At 32.1% G+C, this 24,294-nt stretch overlaps 1 protein-coding gene and 1 pseudogene across 2 annotated transcripts; both read right to left on the reverse strand.

Annotated features, from left to right (window-relative positions):
* Positions 1 to 2,134: 2,134 nt before the first annotated feature.
* Positions 2,135 to 8,699, reverse strand: LOC114740193 (7-deoxyloganetin glucosyltransferase-like; annotated as a pseudogene).
* Positions 8,700 to 15,737: 7,038 nt separating this feature from the next.
* LOC114740175 (heme oxygenase 1, chloroplastic-like) lies at positions 15,738 to 18,974 on the reverse strand. 2 transcript variants are annotated; one of them, XM_028928305.1, is made up of 5 exons: positions 18,665 to 18,972; positions 17,939 to 18,471; positions 17,473 to 17,696; positions 16,678 to 16,785; positions 15,738 to 16,007 (listed from the first exon to the last, which is right to left on the reverse strand). In XM_028928305.1, the coding sequence occupies exons 2-5, from the start codon at positions 18,381 to 18,383 to the stop codon at positions 15,912 to 15,914; spliced, it is 873 nt and encodes a 290-aa protein (XP_028784138.1). In that variant the 5' UTR covers positions 18,384 to 18,471; positions 18,665 to 18,972; the 3' UTR covers positions 15,738 to 15,911. The 2 variants fall into 2 exon arrangements, with proteins under 2 accessions (XP_028784138.1, XP_028784143.1); XM_028928310.1 differs by lacking the exons at positions 15,738 to 16,007; positions 16,678 to 16,785 and adding an exon at positions 16,800 to 17,280 and having other exon boundaries at positions 18,665 to 18,974.
* Positions 18,975 to 24,294: the final 5,320 nt, after the last annotated feature.

Here is a 24,294-nt window from a genome sequence, read left to right on the forward strand (position 1 = left end):
ATTTCTAGCCGGTCTATACCCTACCCCATATCAGTGAGTAATTAAGCATGGTAACTTGATTTTTACCATAGAGTAAATCTCAAGGCAAGTGTTATAAATACCCCTCCTTCCCTATTTTCTGAGAGATTTTTGGCCAAGCATGTCAAGATAGGGGGAGCATGAAATTTTAATGAGGAAGAGCAAGAAGTCCCAAGCCAAACTAAGCTTCAAGACAAGGCATGGTTATGAATTTTGATGTAGTTTATGTTGCTCTTTGTTTTGTTGAGCTTACCTATGGTTTTGTTGAGTTTTAGAAGCATGAAACCCTAGGATGATATGCTATCCAATTGTGTTTAAATCATAAAAAGGATTTATTGATGTTAGATTAATAATTAAGAGGAGGAAAAGACATGAAGTGTGGCCTAAAATGAAAACCAAAAGAAGATTAGCATGCATGTTAAAATAAATTCTTTTGCTTAGTATGAAAATATGATAGACCGGTGTGAGCTAACAATGCTCCTCCTATCTTGGATTCATAATGTTATATTTCCTAGCCTCGAGATGAGCGAGAGATGTGTTCAAGAACTATTTATTGCACAAATATCAACATATTGGGGTCGACTTTTATAGAGAACTACTACCGGATCTTTTTCGCATCACATGCTTGGTCCATGACTCTGTTCCCTTTACTTCATTGTCATTGGTGTAGGTTATTTGTGAAGATGTCAAGCTCTTCCTTTAGTCTCTTGGATGAGAAGTTTGTAGCTTTTCATGCAAGTAAGATAGTTCAACTCTTCATTTCCTTAAACAAGATAGACTACTATGAGAAGAAAATCAGAGTCGGAACAATAATTTGAGTTATTTTTATGGGCCTATCTGCGTTTTGGATTTTCCTACCTAGGACTACAAATCAGTTCCCACCAAAAGGGGTGGGAAGAGTGCTTTCCATGTATAAGGGAAAATCCAGCACCATCAGAAATTGGTTTTCAAGAAAATGGTGCTGCCAAATGTGTTCCACTAATGGGAAAATAAGATTTTTCCTTTTCCTTCTCCAAATTTTCAGCCTACTAAACGGGCTCTTAATAATCTTATAAGAGAAATTACACTCACTTTATCATATGATTATAATTAATCAATTTAAAATTATGTTTTTAGCAAAATAAACAGTTAAATGAATGGTAAGTAATATTATTTACTAGGTACAAATATCTTTCTGTGAAAAACAATTTTGCTTGAGACACTATTAAGTACTAAATATTAAATAAAAAATCTTGTGACAGTAACATAAAAAATTTAAAATGATGATATCGTAAGCTTAATTTAATCTATGGTATAGAATAAAATGAAATAGAAAAATAATGACTTTTTTTTGGAAAAAAAAAAGAAAAGAAAAATATCACATATACATATATATATATACACTATCTCTAATTCTTAATATAAAATCTAGTTGACTAATTTGTAAAAATTAAGGAAACTAAAAATAAAATTACTTTAAAGTAGGTATACTTATTATTTTTCTCTAAATTAATTTGCCTAGCTTATAAATTAATATATAAATATGATATAACATAATGACGTATATAAGTACTACATCTGGTTCTTAATATAAAAATTAGATAATTAATTAAGGAATGTTAAAAAAATTAGTCAAGTTGATTATTTGTCACAAATATGTGTTAGTTTACCTAAACTATCCTCTTTAATCATATGTGTTGGATGATTTGAATTATCCTGTGGTAGGAGCTTCTTGTAATCAATAGGGATATTTGGCGGATGGATTAAGGTCTTATATTTAATATTAAATTTAACCCCCACCTAACTTTTATATTAGGAACTAGAGATAGTATTTTAGAAAGATCAGGCAACATATACCATAATTAAGTAATTTTTTAAATTTATTAATATCTTTAAATTATTCAACTGAGTCTTCATATTAATTATGGGAAGTCGTAAATCATACCTCTCCTTAACATTAAAACTCGTTTCCATCATTATATGAAATTATTTCTAATCAAAGTGATCACAGAGGTGACTACTATGATAATAATATACATACCAGGCTGATAACATACACAATACAAAGACAATGAAACTAGCATTAAATACTAATGGAAATTATGGAAACCCAACCACTATGGTAAACTATATCTGGCTAGTTGGTAACAGTTTTTGGTAAAAGAACTTGTCGAACCATGCTCTCAAAATTCTGAAATGAAGGTCCATCTGGTCTACAAGTAGCTTCCTCCACCATTTTCTTCCATTCAAGTGCCTTCTTCTTTATCTCTGCTCCTTTTTCTCCCTCCATTAACTCTCTCACTAGCTTCTCAACTCCTTCCCTCTTCACATCACTCTCTATCTCTAACCCAATTTCCTATTCTTCACATGCAACTTTGCAATTCATTTGCTGCTCTGTGAAGAACGGCCAATAATACTTTCAATCGTTGAGTTCTACCCACAATGTTTTAAGAATCCTCCTATTGAACAATGAGTCGGAGCTTGTTTTTGTGGACACCAACTTGATAATGGCCCTCTATTTCTCATCTTTTTAATAAACTCGGCAAGAAGAACTGTGTTTTTGCTGTTAACAAGATCGGGTCAGATTACCCATAAGAAGGTTTTGTTACTATTAGCCAGTCCCCAAGCAGACTCTATCATTTGCTCTTTCGTTATCACTGTGATGCTCTCGAAGTTTACATAAACCACATAGTTTGGTTCTTTTGTATCTAACCATTCCAAACATTTTGGTTCTTCCTTCCACAAGTGTGACCCAATATGTTTGAAGTCCTTGTCAGTGATAATCTCATTTGTCAGCAGATTTATGGGACCGATGGAGTAAACAGGAGCAAAATTAGAAGGTAGTCCTTATAAAGCATCATATTCTAGATCATCAAATGTGTTCAAAATTATTGTGCTAGCTTTCTTGGCTCTCTCATACTCGCCCAGCCAAAAATCTAACATGAATTCTTTTAGGTTTGTTGTTCTCCAAAATCTTGGCATGTCTCTTAAACACAGTTCCTTGATTACTGGAATCCAATCTATGACAATATTCTCCAAATACCCATTTGTTAAATCACTCGGATCTATATGCCAAACATTTCTGACTTAACATAATGCATCTAAGTGTATACCAAACAAGTTGTAATAAATGCATAAAGCTAGCTAGCATGTACCATGGAAGTTAGCCTACATATTTATATATAACTTTGAGAGGTATCAAGCCTTTCTCAATGAGTCGGTGAAAATGAACATAGTAGAGAAAGTCATAGGCATTGGTAGTCCAAAATTAGATAATTAATTAAGGAATGTTAAAAAAATTAGTCAAGTTGATTATTTGTCACAAATATGTGTTAGTTTACCTAAACTATCCTCTTTAATCATATGTGTTGGATGATTTGAATTATCCTGTGGTAGGAGCTTCTTGTAATCAATAGGGATATTTGGCGGATGGATTAAGGTCTTATATTTAATATTAAATTTAACCCCCACCTAACTTTTATATTAGGAACTAGAGATAGTATTTTAGAAAGATCAGGCAACATATACCATAATTAAGTAATTTTTTAAATTTATTAATATCTTTAAATTATTCAACTGAGTCTTCATATTAATTATGGGAAGTCGTAAATCATACCTCTCCTTAACATTAAAACTCGTTTCCATCATTATATGAAATTATTTCTAATCAAAGTGATCACAGAGGTGACTACTATGATAATGATATACATACCAGGCTGATAACATACACAATACAAAGACAATGAAACTAGCATTAAATACTAATGGAAATTATGGAAACCCAACCACTATGGTAAACTATATCTGGCTAGTTGGTAACAGTTTTTGGTAAAAGAACTTGTCGAACCATGCTCTCAAAATTCTGAAATGAAGGTCCATCTGGTCTACAAGTAGCTTCCTCCACCATTTTCTTCCATTCAAGTGCCTTCTTCTTCATCTCTGCTCCTTTTTCTCCCTCCATTAACTCTCTCACTAGCTTCTCAACTCCTTCCCTCTTCACATCACTCTCTATCTCTAACCCAATTTCCTATTCTTCACATGCAACTTTGCAATTCATTTGCTGCTCTGTGAAGAACGGCCAATAATACTTTCAATCGTTGAGTTCTACCCACAATGTTTTAAGAATCCTCCTATTGAACAATGAGTCGGAGCTTGTTTTTGTGGACACCAACTTGATAATGGCCCTCTATTTCTCATCTTTTTAATAAACTCGGCAAGAAGAACTGTGTTTTTGCTGTTAACAAGATCGGGTCAGATTACCCATAAGAAGGTTTTGTTACTATTAGCCAGTCCCCAAGCAGACTCTATCATTTGCTCTTTCGTTATCACTGTGATGCTCTCGAAGTTTACATAAACCACATAGTTTGGTTCTTTTGTATCTAACCATTCCAAACATTTTGGTTCTTCCTTCCACAAGTGTGACCCAATATGTTTGAAGTCCTTGTCAGTGATAATCTCATTTGTCAGCAGATTTATGGGACCGATGGAGTAAACAGGAGCAAAATTAGAAGGTAGTCCTTATAAAGCATCATATTCTAGATCATCAAATGTGTTCAAAATTATTGTGCTAGCTTTCTTGGCTCTCTCATACTCGCCCAGCCAAAAATCTAACATGAATTCTTTTAGGTTTGTTGTTCTCCAAAATCTTGGCATGTCTCTTAAACACAGTTCCTTGATTACTGGAATCCAATCTATGACAATATTCTCCAAATACCCATTTGTTAAATCACTCGGATCTATATGCCAAACATTTCTGACTTAACATAATGCATCTAAGTGTATACCAAACAAGTTGTAATAAATGCATAAAGCTAGCTAGCATGTACCATGGAAGTTAGCCTACATATTTATATATAACTTTGAGAGGTATCAAGCCTTTCTCAATGAGTCGGTGAAAATGAACATAGTAGAGAAAGTCATAGGCATTGGTAGTCCAAAATTAGATAATTAATTAAGGAATGTTAAAAAAATTAGTCAAGTTGATTATTTGTCACAAATATGTGTTAGTTTACCTAAACTATCCTCTTTAATCATATGTGTTGGATGATTTGAATTATCCTGTGGTAGGAGCTTCTTGTAATCAATAGGGATATTTGGCGGATGGATTAAGGTCTTATATTTAATATTAAATTTAACCCCCACCTAACTTTTATATTAGGAACTAGAGATAGTATTTTAGAAAGATCAGGCAACATATACCATAATTAAGTAATTTTTTAAATTTATTAATATCTTTAAATTATTCAACTGAGTCTTCATATTAATTATGGGAAGTCGTAAATCATACCTCTCCTTAACATTAAAACTCGTTTCCATCATTATATGAAATTATTTCTAATCAAAGTGATCACAGAGGTGACTACTATGATAATGATATACATACCAGGCTGATAACATACACAATACAAAGACAATGAAACTAGCATTAAATACTAATGGAAATTATGGAAACCCAACCACTATGGTAAACTATATCTGGCTAGTTGGTAACAGTTTTTGGTAAAAGAACTTGTCGAACCATGCTCTCAAAATTCTGAAATGAAGGTCCATCTGGTCTACAAGTAGCTTCCTCCACCATTTTCTTCCATTCAAGTGCCTTCTTCTTCATCTCTGCTCCTTTTTCTCCCTCCATTAACTCTCTCACTAGCTTCTCAACTCCTTCCCTCTTCACATCACTCTCTATCTCTAACCCAATTTCCTATTCTTCACATGCAACTTTGCAATTCATTTGCTGCTCTGTGAAGAACGGCCAATAATACTTTCAATCGTTGAGTTCTACCCACAATGTTTTAAGAATCCTCCTATTGAACAATGAGTCGGAGCTTGTTTTTGTGGACACCAACTTGATAATGGCCCTCTATTTCTCATCTTTTTAATAAACTCGGCAAGAAGAACTGTGTTTTTGCTGTTAACAAGATCGGGTCAGATTACCCATAAGAAGGTTTTGTTACTATTAGCCAGTCCCCAAGCAGACTCTATCATTTGCTCTTTCGTTATCACTGTGATGCTCTCGAAGTTTACATAAACCACATAGTTTGGTTCTTTTGTATCTAACCATTCCAAACATTTTGGTTCTTCCTTCCACAAGTGTGACCCAATATGTTTGAAGTCCTTGTCAGTGATAATCTCATTTGTCAGCAGATTTATGGGACCGATGGAGTAAACAGGAGCAAAATTAGAAGGTAGTCCTTATAAAGCATCATATTCTAGATCATCAAATGTGTTCAAAATTATTGTGCTAGCTTTCTTGGCTCTCTCATACTCGCCCAGCCAAAAATCTAACATGAATTCTTTTAGGTTTGTTGTTCTCCAAAATCTTGGCATGTCTCTTAAACACAGTTCCTTGATTACTGGAATCCAATCTATGACAATATTCTCCAAATACCCATTTGTTAAATCACTCGGATCTATATGCCAAACATTTCTGACTTAACATAATGCATCTAAGTGTATACCAAACAAGTTGTAATAAATGCATAAAGCTAGCTAGCATGTACCATGGAAGTTAGCCTACATATTTATATATAACTTTGAGAGGTATCAAGCCTTTCTCAATGAGTCGGTGAAAATGAACATAGTAGAGAAAGTCATAGGCATTGGTAGTCCAAAATTAGATAATTAATTAAGGAATGTTAAAAAAATTAGTCAAGTTGATTATTTGTCACAAATATGTGTTAGTTTACCTAAACTATCCTCTTTAATCATATGTGTTGGATGATTTGAATTATCCTGTGGTAGGAGCTTCTTGTAATCAATAGGGATATTTGGCGGATGGATTAAGGTCTTATATTTAATATTAAATTTAACCCCCACCTAACTTTTATATTAGGAACTAGAGATAGTATTTTAGAAAGATCAGGTAACATATACCATAATTAAGTAATTTTTTAAATTTATTAATATCTTTAAATTATTCAACTGAGTCTTCATATTAATTATGGGAAGTCGTAAATCATACCTCTCCTTAACATTAAAACTCGTTTCCATCATTATATGAAATTATTTCTAATCAAAGTGATCACAGAGGTGACTACTATGATAATGATATACATACCAGGCTGATAACATACACAATACAAAGACAATGAAACTAGCATTAAATACTAATGGAAATTATGGAAACCCAACCACTATGGTAAACTATATCTGGCTAGTTGGTAACAGTTTTTGGTAAAAGAACTTGTCGAACCATGCTCTCAAAATTCTGAAATGAAGGTCCATCTGGTCTACAAGTAGCTTCCTCCACCATTTTCTTCCATTCAAGTGCCTTCTTCTTCATCTCTGCTCCTTTTTCTCCCTCCATTAACTCTCTCACTAGCTTCTCAACTCCTTCCCTCTTCACATCACTCTCTATCTCTAACCCAATTTCCTATTCTTCACATGCAACTTTGCAATTCATTTGCTGCTCTGTGAAGAACGGCCAATAATACTTTCAATCGTTGAGTTCTACCCACAATGTTTTAAGAATCCTCCTATTGAACAATGAGTCGGAGCTTGTTTTTGTGGACACCAACTTGATAATGGCCCTCTATTTCTCATCTTTTTAATAAACTCGGCAAGAAGAACTGTGTTTTTGCTGTTAACAAGATCGGGTCAGATTACCCATAAGAAGGTTTTGTTACTATTAGCCAGTCCCCAAGCAGACTCTATCATTTGCTCTTTCGTTATCACTGTGATGCTCTCGAAGTTTACATAAACCACATAGTTTGGTTCTTTTGTATCTAACCATTCCAAACATTTTGGTTCTTCCTTCCACAAGTGTGACCCAATATGTTTGAAGTCCTTGTCAGTGATAATCTCATTTGTCAGCAGATTTATGGGACCGATGGAGTAAACAGGAGCAAAATTAGAAGGTAGTCCTTATAAAGCATCATATTCTAGATCATCAAATGTGTTCAAAATTATTGTGCTAGCTTTCTTGGCTCTCTCATACTCGCCCAGCCAAAAATCTAACATGAATTCTTTTAGGTTTGTTGTTCTCCAAAATCTTGGCATGTCTCTTAAACACAGTTCCTTGATTACTGGAATCCAATCTATGACAATATTCTCCAAATACCCATTTGTTAAATCACTCGGATCTATATGCCAAACATTTCTGACTTAACATAATGCATCTAAGTGTATACCAAACAAGTTGTAATAAATGCATAAAGCTAGCTAGCATGTACCATGGAAGTTAGCCTACATATTTATATATAACTTTGAGAGGTATCAAGCCTTTCTCAATGAGTCGGTGAAAATGAACATAGTAGAGAAAGTCATAGGCATTGGTAGTCCAAAAAAGGACATCTGGGATTCTGAGTTCTTCGGTGGCATTGACGGTGAAGCTCATGATACCATCAGAAACTATGCAAGTGATGGAAGGGATATAAGGGGAATTATTGAGTTTGTTAAGGAGGTTTCTAAAGGGAACCAGGTAGGTTCTACGTGTGGATTCGTAAAGGGAAGGTATGTCTTGTGTGGCGTCAATGACATCGTTAGAGTCGGAGCTGGGAATTCCTTTAGGGATGGTTTTGAAATGAAAGGAAGAGAGGCCATTGAAAGAATCTATACCTTGAGATTTGAGGAGGTGTTTATGGTTGAACTCGATGTTAATGAAAGTGAAGAGGCTTTGCAAGTTTGAGCATGGGATTGACATTGCCTTATGTTGGGAAGGGGATACACACAGCGTGAGACTTCTTTGAAGCAGCCAATAGACCCATTTTCCCACTTTGGTTTTTTCTCATATCCTCAAGGAAGACGAAGATGAAGGCGAGGATGGCTTTACCCATGGTAGTATATTTATAGCGGTTAAACACAAGAGGTAGTGTTTGCTTTTCGGGAAAATTACACTCAAGTCATGATTCAAAGATTTTATTATTTCAAGGTCCCTAAAAATATTCAAGCTAATCTTAAATCCTAAAGGGCTTGTGATTGAGATATTGTAAGAGTGAATCGATTATATTTCCCTCACAATCCTCTATTGTTAATTCCAACTTTTTCATTTATCAATTGTGCGTATATAGATTGACACTTTGTACTGTATTTTTATTTCTCAATTGGATCATAATGAGATATCATTTAGAGTACTCTAACTTGTCAACTGAGTTTCAATATGAATAGAATTCCTTTGCACAACACATATATCTCAAGCGAGGTTTGCCACCTGGATTTTTGTTAGCCACTTAAACACAATGCTCCCATACAAGATTAACCTTCGATCTCAGAGATTGTGTAGAGCGAGCATTAGCGGATACTTGTTGGGATTGGGATGACATCTTCTAATTTCTATAATACAATAGTATCAATTAATTATAACTAGTAAACATATTTAGAGAACATGTTACTTGAGAAAAGGATTTTGAATTTAAGCACTCAATTATTTAAACAATTAATTATAATTTATGAAAATAGTAAAAATTAGTTATAATTTATGGATCATTTAGGTTTAGTTTTTGGTCAAATTAGAGCCCCCAATAGCCTTCTTTAACCCATAAAGCTTCTTTTAAGTTAAAGAATAATGAATCAATTATCATTGTTCCATAAGGCATAAACTTGCAAATTATTAGATATAGTGATATACACTAAATGAGCACTATCAAAGTGGTAATAAATATACAAGTATAGTCTAACAAATAAAAAATAACAAGCCAAGAAGATAGCTAAATATTAAGTCTCTGACTCTACACATATAGCTAGGTCCTACTATCTATTTTTATATTTCTCTCTAATTTCATTCTAAAGTACTTCAACGAAATCCTCTTGGTTACAAACGAAAACAGATATATATCTATATAGATATGGTAGTTACAGCTTACTCGATATATATATATAAGCTTATACATCAGATAGTTACAGCTTAATATATATATATATATATATATAAAAGCTTATACGTTAGCCTCTACTTAAATATTATCTTTTCTATCGTCTCTGGTAATCAACTATGGTTTTGGCAGAATTATTTCAAATGCCAAGTATCACAAACATCCAATACCATAACATTATGCATCTTTCAAGTCCAATATATCAATACTATACAACTAAAGGAAAAGAGCTTCAATTTTTAACTTACAAACTGCATATTTAGAGATATTTGAGAACAAAAAAAAACAGAGCATAGAGATTCACCAAAGAAACAACCCAGAACAAAGCTTCAAAGAATATTTAAGCAAAAACTTTATAAATACCAATGAGAAGAGAATCATTTACCTATTTAGAATGCAATAGATTTGGACTTTGATGATTTTAAATTTATGATCACATCTGTCTTCAAGTCTCTACTTCTCTAACTTGGCTTTTTCCAACACCTTGAAGACTTCAACAATAGTAGCATGATGGATAAAGATGAGAGACAGAATCAGAAAATAAAACCAATCTATAGATGATGGTAGACAACGGCGTATACGGACGGAGCATGACAGAGCATGGCGGAGCATAGTGAACAAAGGAAGAAGATAGAGAGAAGGAGAAGTTTGGTTTCAAATAGTGGGGACTTAAGGCACTCACGACAAAACATGAAAAGGGTCTTCTTTTTTTAATATATTTTTTGAAATATAATAAATTAATAACACAAGATTACAGGTTTTAGGCTTTTTTTTTTTTAATTTTTTGTTGATGTCCTTCAACCGGTTCAGTTTTCACAAATCTGGAATGGTTTCCAGCCAGAACTGACAAGCTAAAAATAGATAAATGAAAGTTAAAATATTATGATGTTATTATTCACATGCGATCATAACTTGAAGCACTCTTTACACTTACTCTTCCCCCTTGTCTTGCAAACACTAAACAGTATAAATTTTATAAAATGCTTCCTTCTCACTGAATTTAACTTTTCTCACATACATAGCTTGATATGGTGACTTTACTGCCGATACAACATGTCTGTTAGACCTTGCACCACTTTTTGTTTCCTCTTGCCTTATTCAATTTCTTTTTCGTTTTTAGATTCGGCATCATTTTCTTTTCCTTCATTTTCATCTTCATCTTCTTCTGGCTATTCTTCTTCTTCTTTTTCTTCATTCTTCTTCTTCTTCATCTTCATCATCCTTTTTTCTTTTTCTCTGTCTTCATCATGATCTTCTTCTTTTTCTTTATCTTTATTTTGATGTTCTCTTACCTCTGCAGCATTCATTCCTTTATCTCTTACACTATTAGGTCTTTTGCTTTCTAACTTCATCAATTCTTTAAAAACATAACTTCAAAGCTTTTCCATCTTGCTATTTAATTTTTTATTGAATTTCAACCAAAATTCCTTATTGTCCTGCACATTTAAAAGTATGTCAGAAAACATACATATGAGTGTCTGACTTGTTATAATTAATCCTATTGATAGTACAGAGAGTGAGTCTGTCATCTTGATACTCTCACCAAATGAGACTGCTACATTAGTACTACTTACCGGGTCTCGGAAGCTTGTCCTCTCTGGCTGTGTTGATGACTTTACTTCACCAATAGTGCGACTGAACAAGAGGCCACATCAACTTTTCTTTTCTACTTGAGTTCTCTTCTTTACAGCCTTATCATCCCAATACTTAATTACATCACATGTTTTGCATACAACTTCTGCCAATGGGAAGCTTTGCAAAGTAAAGCTGAAAAAAAAACATAATAAGTTATTAATCAAATTAAGCAATACATGAATAATGTAATTAGTAAAATCTTCCATTTAATTATGTAAGCAAATATATATGTACTAGTAACAAATAGATGCAGCCTTTAATGACTTTTGAACCCTCAAGCTTTTCTTCTTTACTGCCTATATTGTACCATTGTATTTCATTACTGACTTTATCAAGCACAAATGTTGCCCAATGAAATTCTATCCACGTATTCTCTGTGCAAGCCATTACTTTTAACACTTTCTCACTAACACTTGCATTTTCGGTAGGATAAAGAAAAGTTCCCGGTGTAAAGAGAACAAAATAGAACTCAAACATTACATCATCTTTCTTACTCATTAGCTTTTCCCCAACTTCAGTATATGTCAATGGCGTATGTTTTCTCTTCAGCTCTTTCACCTCATCCTTTAAGTAATTTAACTTCACTTTTAAACCTTTATTTTGTAAGCCCATTAATGCTTTCACCACTTTAAGTTTTATAGCTAATGTCTTCCCCCTTATGGTCAGTTATTTTGTGGGAGGATCATATGAACATATAACCTCCATAGATAAATCTCTTGGAATCTTCTTCAGCATGATATATAATAGCTTCCCAAACCCTAAATTTTCTACCATATTCTTTAAATTTGTTTTCCCCTGGACAAAATTAGCCACTTCCTTGAATTTAGATGGAAAAAATCTGGTCAAAAATAGTGTCACATATTTCTTCTTCTTTTCTTGTGTCAACTTTTTCTCTTTTTTTCTATATGGCTCCTTCTCAATATTTGTCATTTTCTTCCACACTTCTGATGTAGGATTTGATATTGCTTTCATCCTATGTATCTCCTCTTTGTTATTTCCCTAAAATTCAGCCTTAAATATCTTCCACCCAATAACTTCTAGATTCTTCTTTGTCATCTTTTTAAGCCTTCACACAATAATTACTATTTCATTAATAAGTACACTAAATAGTACAGTCAAATCCATTACATGCCACTCCATTTGTTAAATAAACTCCAAACTTGTAAATACACTAATTATCATTGAAAATTTCTCTACTTTACTTGTTATAGGATGATGCATGAAGTTGTTACAATCAAGTTGTAAATACACTAATTATTCTAATAAATTGCCTAATTTTAATTGTTAGGCCACTAAATATCAAGTTGCCACAATCAACTCATAAATGCACTACTTTTTCTCATAAATTGCCTAACTTCAATTGTTAGGCCACTAAACAAAAAATAATGACAAAAATTGAGTTCTTCTCTCAAGCCCAAACCTTATCTTAAACATAATGTTCCCACCCACACTTTTATTCATAGACCACCCATCACAAAAACCAAAATAAAGATAAACGAATAATCCAACATTGTCAAAAGTAAAAAAACAAAGCATCCATCATTAAAATAGACCCAAACAATCGATGATTTTTTTCTTAATATACTAACAGAATATTGGAAGATTCAGTCTCACAAAAAGGAGTCCATTAGCCTATCTCACTTCCAAATAAACCCACTTGGACAAATAGAATATTCAAGATATTAAAGGAGGCTTACCTTCACCAAACTTCACTCTTGTATTTGGCTTTTGTTTCTTCTACTTTTCCTTTCTCTTTTGTCGATGGCCTTTCAATCGATGTCTTTTTTTCCTTCCTCTTCTTTTTGTTGTACCAACTATCACACACCAAAGCGACGGCCTTTCAAGTTTCCTCTTTTGTCCATGACAATGGCTACACTAGAACAATGGCGATGACGAGAATCTCTCTCAACCGTTGAAGCTGTTTGAGAGTTTTCAAAAGGGAGAGATGAAAAAGTTGTGAAAGGAAAGAATAGGGAATGTGAGTGATATTTTTTAGTGAGAGGGAAAAGTGGGATGAAATTTTCTCATATTTTCAGCCCTCTTCTTTTCAAATTTCAAGCAACAATTAACAAGGGCATTACTGTCTTTTGTTTTCTATCATTAATTTCACTTTGTCCCTAAGTCCTGCATTGAAATTTCAGAATGTTTTGGAGGCTGTTTAAAATAAACTAGCTACTATGGTCCTTAATTAAAATTTTACATTAAAAGAAACCTTGCCTGAAGTTAAAAATTAAAGTGTACTTTTGCATAATCTATTTAATTAATAGTTTTAGCATAAAAGAAAAGGTGAATATTATTTCCAAGTTACTGAAAACTAGACCAAACTGAATTGACTGTGACAATAATTCAAGGACCAGTGGACTAATAACTAAATTGACTGTGACAATAATTCAAGGATCAGTGGACTAATCATAGTTGAATCAAGATCAATTGAAATCATAATTAACATAACACTACATTTGGTACTTCATATAATAGTTAATTAGGAAATCAAATCTGGTCCTAAATATAATACATCAATCTATTTTATTTCTCATATTTATAATTTTTTGGAACCACTTACTAGGACTTAAATATCTCAAACCATTGTTCTTCTATTTTATTTCTCATATTTATAATTTTTTGGAACCACTTACTAGGACTTAAATATCTCAAACCATTGTTCTTCACTGTTTTCATGAGAGCATTCTAATTCAACTCGACGTAAGGGAAAGCACCTTAAGGCATAAGTGTACACAGCCTAACGGACCTCTTGTGGCTTAGGCTTATAATGTATTTATATTGTCATCTTAGGTTTCATGTCTTTGTATTCACTTATACACTTACTTTCACTAAAAAATTTTATTACTATATTTTGATGGAGTATTAGTGCCGGTAGAATAGCTAAAGACCATAGGATTCTATTGCATGTGACCAATTGTGGATTCACGCTTAACTTCTTGGAAAACTTATTGATGCTGTTTATTTGTATCACGTTGTGGTTAAATGCTTATTTAAGTAATTATGACTTGTTGGCCGGGCTTAGTCTTTTATTTTTCTTGTACCATAAGTCTTGTAGTGATGATTCCTGGTGGGTTTGTAGGTTTGTTTGTGCGCCCTAAGTTCTTTGTGTTGTTCTTGAATTAAGTTAAACTCTTAGTAACATGGTAGCATTTTAATGTTGTAACCTAATTCTTTTTCTACCATAATTAACTTCTTTAAGCTATTTTACAATCAAAAACCTTTTTCAAAATTTGGTCAAATTTATTCTTCGGAATAGAATTTACATGTTCACAAAAATAAACGAAAAGTATGTTTGAGTTAATTTATTGACTTATGATCTTCAATTTTTAAAATCTGATTTCATTTTGATTTTCATCCTTGAAATTTGAAACTATTGGTTTTGGTTGGTGAAACCTTGTTTTAGGACTAAACACAATAAGGCAAGGATTAAAAGTCTTTAGGTGGTCCAAAATAAGGTCAAATTTCTAAAATAAAAGTCACTAGTTTCAAATTTCAAAGATGAAAATAAAAATAAAGTCAAATTTTAAAGACGGAAGATGATACTAACCTTTATTATTACTATTACTACTAGTATTATTATTTACTTTTGTACTACTTTGCACATATGACTTTTTTTTTCGCTACAAGACTTTTTTGTTAATTAGGTTTATTTCGATAACAAGAGATCAAGCCATCTAACGCTGGGCCAATCAAGTTAGAACCAGGCCTCGAGGCGAAGTGGTCCGCCCAATATGTCTGTTGGGACATCATCTAACTAATCCTACTAGCGCACATTCCCAGGCCACCTGGACGTTCATTTTTCCTCTCTAAGTGGGTTTTTTGGTTTACTCATTAAACAATGTTTGCACACACCCAATATCTTTCATGAATTGAGTGTGGGTACATGTGTATCCCCACTGCTTCTACTATATTGTTTGGTATGAGGAAATAAATAAAAGGAAGAAAAAAATTTCATGAATTTGATTTAAAAAATTTGAGAAATTGGATTATAAAAAAATGTAAGATAAAAGAGTAAGTAAAATTAATTCAAAACTTCTAATCCCATTTTTCTATTGTTTTTTTTTTTAATCAAGCCCATTAAGATTTTTCCTCCTATTTCCTAAGAATTGTTTAGTTCAAAATATAAATCATTTAAACAATAAATAGTGATTATTTGTTAATTTCATTTCTGCAATTAATACTTAAACCCAAGTGTTTTTCACTTTATTTCGCAACCTCATTCATGAGTAAATTTGAAAAAATTTCCATGAGACATATTTAATGGGTTATCTACCATTGAAGTGCGATAACTTTTGCAATTCAGAAGTTGAAAACAATGCTTACTCGTTAAACGGAGCTGTCAACATGCATAATTACAAATATAGGCAACCTTATGAATTGAAAATAACATAATATGCAGGTCACACAATGTTCTAAGCTTTGCCATTATTTACACAATAATTACCCAAATAGCAAGCAGTACAACTGTTATCATGACACTATTATCAGACGCAGAACTTCGCCTGAAAGCTTGAATGATTTCTCAGTTTCTTCCAAACAATGATTCTTTTCTTCTCGAGTCCATTCCTAATAAAATCCATTGAGACCCTATGTCAAAATCAACTGAACCGAAATCCATGATTATCTCACAAGTTACCAGACATATCTATACATGTCAAAATGGATTATGAACTCAACTATGGTTATCTTATAAGCCACTATTGCCCCTGGCAACTTATTAAATAACAATGGTTTTAGGTTGATAATTGATTCCGGCTGAGTATTAATCTTAGCATCAATGAATCAATGGAGTGTGTGCGTAACAAAATTTTCAAGGACTGTGTTATAATATGAGAAAAAAAGAATTACTGATATCAAGTAGTGATGAAAATATGAGCCTGTTGAATTTCGAAATGTTTTAACAATATTAAGAAAATAAATCAATTCTGATTGACTCGACTAGTATTCAAACATTCGACCCTACTGATTGGCTCTTTGGATGGTCTTTAGATGGTCGATCGTCAAGGCAGCTACCAATAAACAGAATTTATAACAAAAACCTAAACAAATCAACTTTTTCCGCACAGAATTTTATAAGATAGGCTCCATTTTATCTGTCATAATTTCTTTATTGTTGACCGTCTGTTAGTTTTGTCCGCACGACATATACAGCTACTGGCAATAGAACCAACTTATTGCAATAGCCATAAAATCTGAAGGAAAAAACAGCTAAAGATTTATGGTATAAGAAGCTTACTTCAGCAACTTTATCCAGCTTGTCCCTCACATTCTGTAACATTTGCGAAAGCTGACCATCCCATTTATAGAACTCCAACTCCTTCTTGTCAAGTATCTTTTCTGCCACCTGTAGATTAAACTTGAAAACTTAAGTGAAATAATGTCTTAACCCTTAAGCATAGTACTAAAGTAACATTTACTACTAATCTTTCCCTCAGCTCCAGAAAATCACTGAAAATGAAGTTTTAAAACACCATAGAGCCTGCGTCTTAAGATTATGAGAAGGATCAACAATAGTGTGATTTCCATTTATTGCTGGAAACCAACATATATCCTCCCAGAAGTGGTGGTAAATCATTCACATGCAACTTTCTCAGTAACTCGAGAAAAGTTGAAGATTTCATTGTTCAAGACCTTCACATTAGGTTGGACTAGATGCATACAGAGTAAGGTAAAAACAAATCATAAAGAGTAAATTTACAACAAAACTCTAGGGAGGACTGTATTGGCAAATAGACAATACCCTTATGGGCCTCAGATGTAGAATTTTGTGCATCAACCCATGCAACAGAGAAAGCAGGTACGTTCTTGCTTCATTTTCGAATATACCTTCTTCTCTCATCTATAGAACAATATCTAACATGTAACAATCATAGTAACGATCATGACGCCATTACGACATGGGAGATGAAGCAAAGCAACAAGTGAGTCATACAATTGACATGCTAGTCCACAAGTGAGACTTTTCTAAACCAGTTAGTTTCTGTTAAACCAAGAATTTTGAGTAGCGATTATTATGCATATGATCAGTTACCTTCTTCCCAACCATCCTACCACCAGCGAAATGGGCGAAGTATATGTTGTAGAAATGGCAGATAAAGGCCTGGGGATCCTTCACAGATAACTCTTTAAGATACTGTGCATAGGTAAGACCCGGAGAAGAAGGTTCAGGAATGGTATGACCTTGCTCTCTGAACCATTCCAGATCTTTTGCCAAGCTTGCAGACCTTTCCAATCCTGTATTTCTGAACTCAGCATCTACAGAAAGATACTAAGAACTTCAGCATTTAGCCATTAGAAATTATAAGATAATTCAAGGAATACCAACTTATGGTCCATGTAAACAATAAAGGACAGACATGATTAATATAAATGACAGCAATGGTTCCTCAAAAAGAGGAAACCATGATCAACAATATAGTAATAATCAGACTATATAGGTAGATAGATTGACAGATAGATAAGGAAGCCTTTAAAAGCAACTTATAAATTGAACTCACAATAAGGAAAAACAGCATCAGAGACGATCTTTTCCAGTGTGTCAAAAACCAATTTGCTATCCACAAGAAACCTCAAATACCCATCAGTTGTGGGTTCCCACTTGACCACTGATCGCTCCTCAGGTTGACTGATCTCCTTCTCTCCCTCTTTAGCCTGCTCCTTGGTATGCAATTTCATCGCCACAAACCTCATCTCCTCCACAAAACCCTTGGATTCACCAGGATACGGTTTCTTGGCTTTCTCGGCCGTGGTTGCTGACACAGTAATAGCCTTCAATGACATCCTTGAATCGCCACGAGGAGCCTGAAATTGCACAGATAACCTTCTGGGCAAGAAAAGCGAGCCAAGTTTTGAACAGGCACTGATGGGTTTTTGAAGAGGTGTTGCAATATTGGGTTCACCAAAGAGGGATTTAAATTGAGAAACTGGGGTTGGAGGAGTCATGGCAGCACAACGTAGTGAAATACCCACAAGATGAACGAATCGTGCACGAAACCTTTGAAGGAAATTAATCTACCAGTCTCACTCGACACTGTAACAGGCAATTGAAAGTGTGATATAGTAATCTTGAAGAAACAGCGACAGAAAATCAATATTAAATTAGAATGTCATCCAAATCGTGAATTTAAAACAAGAAAGATTACACACGCGCACGCACACACATATATTATATTAGGTAGGCGGATGAGACTGAACAGAGTATGGGAATGAATGTTTGCCCATACCATCATGGCATAATTCATGAATCTACGATTGCCATGGTTTTTTTGTCAAAAGAAGATAGTTCCTTTGCCCTGAATAACTCTACAGACACAACGAGGAGAGCGGCTCGTGCCTCTTCGCATATGGATTTGTGTTCCCAGTGGGCTAAACGAGAAATAAGTGTTATTGATTGATGATTGATGGCAATTTCTTGTCGACGACGGGCCGAGTAGGATGAGGCGTTTCATCCAACAAGAAACCAGAAAATCAAACGCCACACGAAGCACCAGATTGGTGTCTCCAACTATTGGAAGACGAAATGAATCTCGGCAACAGGGATGACCTCTTGGCCTTCGTGCGGTCAAAAACGATTGAAATAGAAGAGGCTAAACCGCCAAAGAGATGTATACACGTGGATGAGAGAGAAAGTAATATACAAATATATAGATACAGCATATAGTGTATACCTCAAGAAAGTACCAGTGAAATAAGAGGAGGAATATAAAAGGTCAAAAAGGAGAAGAAAAGAAAGGTACCTACAAAATACAGGGAGTCGGCTACTTGGGTTGGTGCTGTGGTAGCGTAAGCGAGTGATAGAAGAAATGAGCGTATTTAACAGGATTGATGTAGGCTTTCTTTCATCTTTTGTTTTCCCCTGTTATTATTTCCATTTATGTTATATATATATATATTGCCTCTTAACTTACCTTGTCTTGTCACACTATTACCATCAATATTGTTTTGATACAACAGTTAACATTGGTTTGTCTGTATATATTTGCTATTTAAATTCCTATTAAAAATTTACCAAAAAAAATTCCTATTAAAACTAATTTCAATATAAGAAAGATATTTGAAACATTTTAAATTTTAATCTGTTTAGTCTTATTATTATTACTACTACTACTACGTATACACATGTATATAATTTTGTTTTATCTTTCATTGCAATTTTTACTTAATATATACACACACAAAATAACTATTCATGATTATTTCCTTCAATTTGATTCACTTTTAAATCTCTGATTTCTTTAATCTTTTATGATAAACTTGAATAGTTGATATTACTTTCGGCACTTGATACTACCTCCGATCCTAATTATAAAATTTAATTTGTGTCTACAAATAGGGTTTTATAATTAAGATCGAAGGTAACATAAGATATAATTGACTAATTTGATAAAACCAAGAAAGTTTAAAAATAACTTAATTATTATAACATGTATTACATGATCTTTCTAAAATACTTTAAGTAAATTAATTTGTAAAAAATGATAAATAAAATACTTTAAGGCAATTTATTTTAATTTTTTAATCTCTGCTAATTAGCCAAATTACGTCTTATATTATAAATCAGGTATAGTAATTTACTTCTCTTTATTCCTCTTTAAAATAACCCTTAACACTGTGAAACCCAATTAAATTTAGGATGTCACACTTTTCATATTTGTTTATGATTCAGTTTGCTGCTGTTTTTTTTTTTTTTGGGTTTATGATTCAATTTTCTTCTTCATGTTTATGATTTTCTAAAAAGTTTCAAAATATGTGCTGATCGCCTTTTAAATGATTATCATAATAAATTAAATTTGATTTTTCTCTTGCTTCTTACCCACGTATGAAAATAAATTATATGAGAAAATATATAAAGAAAAAACTATATATGTGGTCATATAAGTATATTTTCTAAATTCCTAATACATGATAAACTAACGCCGTGAAAAAGAAGCCCAAATTAAAGAAATTGACATGACAATATCCTTCTCTTTTCTCAATCATCATGATTCATCTAAAACAAAGGTGTGAGCCACTTCTTGGGGAAATTTTTAGTCTTTAGTCCAAGTTACCTGTAGGATATTTAATTATTTTTTTTATTTTTCTCTTATTTAATTTTTGTTGTGGAAATGTTTTTAATCTTCAGCGTAATCCTGCTACAAAAGCTAGCTATTGTTATGAGATATATTTACTCATCAAATTTCTCATCCTAGCAGTCATAATCTTTGAAATAATTTTACAAGAAACATTACAAAGACTAATAAGACCAAGTTGAGTCACTGTTCCGGGTTTGTCAAGTCTAGGTACTAACGCAATGTGAATTAAATATATTCTGTTGATGTCAGAATTCTTTTAAAAAAATTTTGAAAACATTAATCTTTTGGTCCTTATAGTTTTAACATATTTGTAATTCAATTTTTATACTTTAACTCGATGCAACTTAGTCCTTATAATTTTGACTCGATTGTAACTTTGTCCCTGAAGTTTAAGGCCTTGTTTGGATTGTCATTGCAGATAGTAAAAGCACACGGAGAAGCGTGAAATTGAGGTTTGTAACTTATTGTGGCTTAGAAGATTGTTTAAATAGGGCTTCTTTTTTAACTAAGTTATGAAAAAAGGTAGCTTTTTTAACTGACTTACACTACAAAAAAATAGCTGATTAACAACGGAATTTGCGACTGAAACAAATTCCGTCGCTAATTACCGACGGAATTTACGACGGAAATTCCGTCGCTAATTTTTTCGACAGATTAGCGACAAAATTTTTCTATCGCTAATATTAGTGACGGATTAGCGACGAAATTTCTGTCCATCACTAAATTCCGTCGCTAAATTGTTTGTCATAGAAGTTTTTGTCACTAATTCCGTCGCTAATTCTATTCCGTCGCAATTCTGTTGCTAATCCATTACTAATTTTAAATTTTGTTATTTTAAATTATAATCTTACAAAAAATGTATTATAACAATTAAGAATATAATGATTTAAAAACATTTTTAACTATAAAATAAATTGATATACTTATGGAGTTGGTGTTAATGAAGATATTGTCATCATTCATGTCATCATTATATATATACTGAAAATAGAAATATAATTTCTTAGAAAACTTATTTATATTTTGTTAAAATAAATTCCTCTTGATTATTAATAATAATTAAAAAATACAATAAGAATATTAATAACTTTTTTATACAAACTGATATAAGAAAGAAATAATTTTATCATATGTAAAATATATTGAAATATATAATATATGATAGAAATTCAAAACGATTTAATAAATTTATATAAATGCAAATTAATATTGAAGTGAATTTTGAATTTCAATCATTAAAAAATAAAATTTAATCACGATGTAATTAATACACATAATAGATTGATTTTGGTCTTAATACAAAAACAAATGGTATATATAAAAAATTTTAAGAAAATAAATTATATAGGATATATATACAAGCAGGAGAATACTGTTTATCATAATTTATTCAAATCATTTAATTTTTTATATAGAATAATTTATTAGATTTTATTATAGTAGTTATTTTTTGAATAACAAGATTTTTTGACTAATTATAAATGCTTTTCTTCAAATATATAAAACACATATAGATAATATAATATAATGTAATATAATACATATATCATTAAATTGTATATCTTATCAATGTTAATTAAAAAATAAATTTAAAAAATAATTATAAAAAAATTATTTATGATTTAAAATTCAAGATTAGTGCGGTTAGAAATTAAAATTATATTAAAAATAAAAAATTATAAAACAAATATTGAAAAATTATTTTTTCATTAAAATAGTTATGATTAAAATTATCATATAGTATATTTTTAGTTTTTAATAATATATATAATTGTTTGTGTAAAATAATATTATATATATTTAATTTTACATAATAAGTCAACAGGATCATTACAGCTCAACTAGTAAAGCCGCATGCGCACACAGAGAAGGTCCTGGGTTCGAGCCAATGAGAAGTCACTTTGAAGCGAGAATTATGTGGTGACGACACGCGGCCGTACACGTGGCAGGCAAATGTGAGGTGGCAACACACGTGGCAGGTAGAGGTGAGGTGGCAAAGACACGTGGAGGTGGTTCCCAGTGATGACGTGGCAATTGGTAGAGGTGCCACGTGACATTTTATTTTATTTTTAAAAAAATCGGGTTAGCGACAGAAAAATTCCGTCGCTAATTTGCGACGAAAATTTCTGTCAAGAATTAGCGACGGATTAGTGACGGGAAATTTCCGTCGATTTCCGTCACTAATTAGTGACGGAACAAATTCCATCGCTAATCCGTTGCTAGTTCGTCGCTAATTCCGTCACTAAAAGCATGTTTTTTTGTAGTGTTATCCAATGCAATTTGGATCAACTTTTTTAACTGGCTTATGGAAAAATTGTGCAAAGCTTATGATCTAATTAGTTATATGATTTCATTTACCTTAATTAGAGACCAAATAAATTTTAATTTATACTCATGTTTGTCTATTATATATATTTAATTAATTATCTACAATGTGTTTTTAAATTTTTCTCTATAACAAATATTTTTATTTTATAATCTCACAAATAAACTATTTATATTTTTATCATAATAGTTTATGTATTTTTTTAAACTATTATCATATTAAAAACATAAAATTTCAAATACTACTATTCAATAAAGTTCATACCCTGTTCAGTCATTTTACAACTAAATTAACTTTTCTATTAATCATCCAAACAACTTTTAATTTTTTCAACTAACTTTTTATAAGTACTTATCCAAACATAAATCACATTACACTAACTGACTTTCACTCCAACTTCAGTTATAAAAGTTAGTTGAACTAGAAGTCAGTTTTGCCTAACGTCAATCCAAACATACCCTAACTCGTTATAACTCGGTCCCTATAGTTTTATCCATTTTATAATTTAGTTATTATGTTTTTTAAAAATAAAATTATATATCCGATAAAAAGAGGGACTAGATTATAAAATGATTAAAAGTATAGCGACCAGATTGTAGCGATACAAACTTAACAGACTGAATTACAACCGAGTTAAAACTATAAGAATTGAGTTACATGGAGTTAAAGTGTAAAAATTGAATTATAAATAAGTAAAAACTATAATGATTAAAAGATTAATTTTTCTAAAAAATTTCTTTACCATATCATATAGACATGTACCTCTTTTTTTACATCATTTCACGCTGATCGGTAAAACAAAGCTGTATATCCATTTGCTCCATGTGCTTTGGTTGATCCCAAATCAAAAACAGCATTATTTACTCCTCCAGTCATAAATATAAGATCTATTTTATAGTATAATTTACATTATAAAAGAAATTTTATATTTAGGATTAGAAAAATATTTTTTAATGATCCAATTTTTTTGTTTAAGAAAACTGTTCACTTGATGACGTGCTGGCTGGAGTTAGTAAATGGCCAACCAAATAAGTCAGCTACGGCATTGGAATGAATATTCTCCTATAATTTTAAATATAAAATTTATTTTGTAGTGGAAATGAGTCTTACATTTATTTTTGAAGCAATATCTGATTTGATTATAAAAACACACATCGTCATTGCAAATTTCTCAATTTAACTCATAAACACCAGGTGAGGACTTGTGAAAAGTTTTCAATTAAGCCCAAACCAAAGAATTTGAAAAATAAAAAATAAAAAATTCACGAGTCATATCTAAAAATTTACAACTTATTCTACACTTTTTCTTTTGGCACAAGCTATGTCTTAGTAATAAGTCAGAATCAGATAACTTAATACTACTTAACCTTAATTATAAGACCATATTTATAAACTATAAATAAAGTCCTAAGGTAGTAGTAATTAATTTGCTTACCTGAGATCTATACATTATTTA

Source organism: Neltuma alba, unplaced genomic scaffold, assembly GCF_004799145.2.
Source record: "Neltuma alba isolate B1F8T4 unplaced genomic scaffold, ASM479914v2 tig00000530_pilon, whole genome shotgun sequence".
NCBI lineage: Eukaryota > Viridiplantae > Streptophyta > Magnoliopsida > Fabales > Fabaceae > Neltuma > Neltuma alba.